This window comes from Acanthisitta chloris, unplaced genomic scaffold (assembly GCF_000695815.1).
Source record: "Acanthisitta chloris isolate BGI_N310 unplaced genomic scaffold, ASM69581v1 Scaffold22381, whole genome shotgun sequence".
NCBI lineage: Eukaryota > Metazoa > Chordata > Aves > Passeriformes > Acanthisittidae > Acanthisitta > Acanthisitta chloris.
Window position 1 is genome coordinate 1 of NW_008656783.1, and position 1,753 is coordinate 1,753.

Consider the following 1,753-nt stretch of genomic DNA (forward strand, 5'->3'; position numbering starts at 1 on the left):
CAGGGAGTGGATCTGGAGGGCAGGAACAGGCTGGGGGTCAGGGCTGGGGCTGCAGGACCTACTCATGGCCACAATCTATCAGGTTGGCAAAGGCCTCTGAGATCTGCTGAGCCTTTGAGTAGCAAAGGGCACAGGGACCTGTGGCACAGCTGAGTGAGGGACACAGAATCTCACACACAGAGTCATTAAGGTTGGAAAAGACCTCTGAGATCATCGAGTCCAACCCGTGACCTAATACCACCCTGTCAACCAGACCACAGCACTAAGTGCCACGTCCAGTCTGTCCTTAAACCTCTCCGGGGATGGTGACTCCACCACCTCCCCGGTCAGCACATTCCAAGGACTAATCACCCTTTCTGCAAAGAAATTCTTCCTAATGGCTAACTTAAACCTCCCCTAGCACAGTTTGAGACTATGCCCTCTCATCCTGCCACTCGTTGCCTGGGAGAAGAGTCTAACCCCCACCTGGCTACAAGCTCCTTTCAGAGTTGTAGACAGCAATAAGGTCCCCCCTGAACCTCCTCCAGGCTAAACACCCCTAGCTCCTGTGACAACCCAAACCTGCCCTCCTCCCCCCAGAGTTGGGGCTCTGGCCCTGAGCTTCGATCCAAACACACCTTTTTCAGCATGATGATGCCCAACACAGCCACAGCGGTGAAGGACAAGGACACCAGGATCATCATCACGGCCACGGCCGTGTTCTGGCGCAGAGCTATCAGGCTCAGGATCCAACCACTGCAAAACAACAGGCTGTTGTCCCCAGCTTCCCAATTCCCCACCCTCCTCCTGCCTTTCCAGGGTCCTCAACCAGCCCAGGGAGGGCCCACGGCGCACCTGAATCCCCAGTTTGGGATGCCAATGGCCTGCAGCACATACATCACATTCTGGGCAAAGAAGACGAAGAAGAAGACAAAGAAGTTGAAGGAACTGTCGCTCCTGGGAGGACAAGACAAGGTGAGGTTAAGCCACAGGGAAGAGCTCTCAAACCTCGCTTAAAGAGAGGGGAACAGGTGGCCCAGTGTGGAACCACAGAGCCAGAGGCCCCAGGGAGCTGGGACACTGTCAGCACTGCCCCTGGCACTGCCCAGCTGAGCTGCCTGGCACCCGGGGAGCTGGAGCAGGTGTACACAGCTGAAACACATACCTGAAAGCTTTGTACATGGGCCGATACCAGCAGACAAAGGAGCAGGGAGTGTAGAGCAGAGCCCAGAGGATGGAGAGGCCAAACCCAGAGCCAGATGAGGGATCCACACAGAACCAGGCCAGCGAGGACAAGAAGTTCAGGAAGAGAGTAATGGTGCTAGCTGAGAGAGAGAGAACATAGTCAGGAACCTGAGCTGTTGTTGTTGCCTGGAAAAAGAGGCCAACCCCCACCTGGCTACAACCTCCTGTCAGGGAGTTGTAAACAGCAGTGAGCCTCCTCTTCCCGACCTGGCACCACCAGTTCATCCCAATTTCCCTGAGCTGCAGCACAGGATGCTCATTCCTCTGCCACGGCCCAGGGTCTGCCCTGGGATTCCCCCAGAGACTCACCCATCCAGAGGTAATACATGGTGGTAACTGTCTTCTGGAAGTCAGCAGGGATCTCCACGGGGATGTCCTGGTAGAAGCAAGGCTTGACCGGGCAGAAGGAGGGCAGTGGGGGCCAGTTGTTGAGCCTCGCTGCAGAGGGAGGAGGGTGAGAGGAGGGAAGAGGGTGAGGAGGAGGGAAGAGGGTGAGGAGGAGCGAGGGAGGGTCGGGGCGGAGTGACTG

At 56.7% G+C, this 1,753-nt stretch overlaps 1 protein-coding gene across 1 annotated transcript; it reads right to left on the bottom strand.

Moving 5' to 3' along the window:
* Positions 1–617: 617 nt before the first annotated feature.
* Positions 618–1,662, bottom strand: SCAMP3 (secretory carrier membrane protein 3; the record flags this gene model as incomplete). Its single annotated transcript, XM_009084470.1, has 4 exons — positions 618–735; positions 835–936; positions 1,145–1,304; positions 1,534–1,662. Coding segments are annotated over 4 exons (509 nt in total), but the record flags the coding sequence as incomplete, so codon positions are not given.
* Between the last annotated feature and the right edge of the window lie 91 nt (positions 1,663–1,753).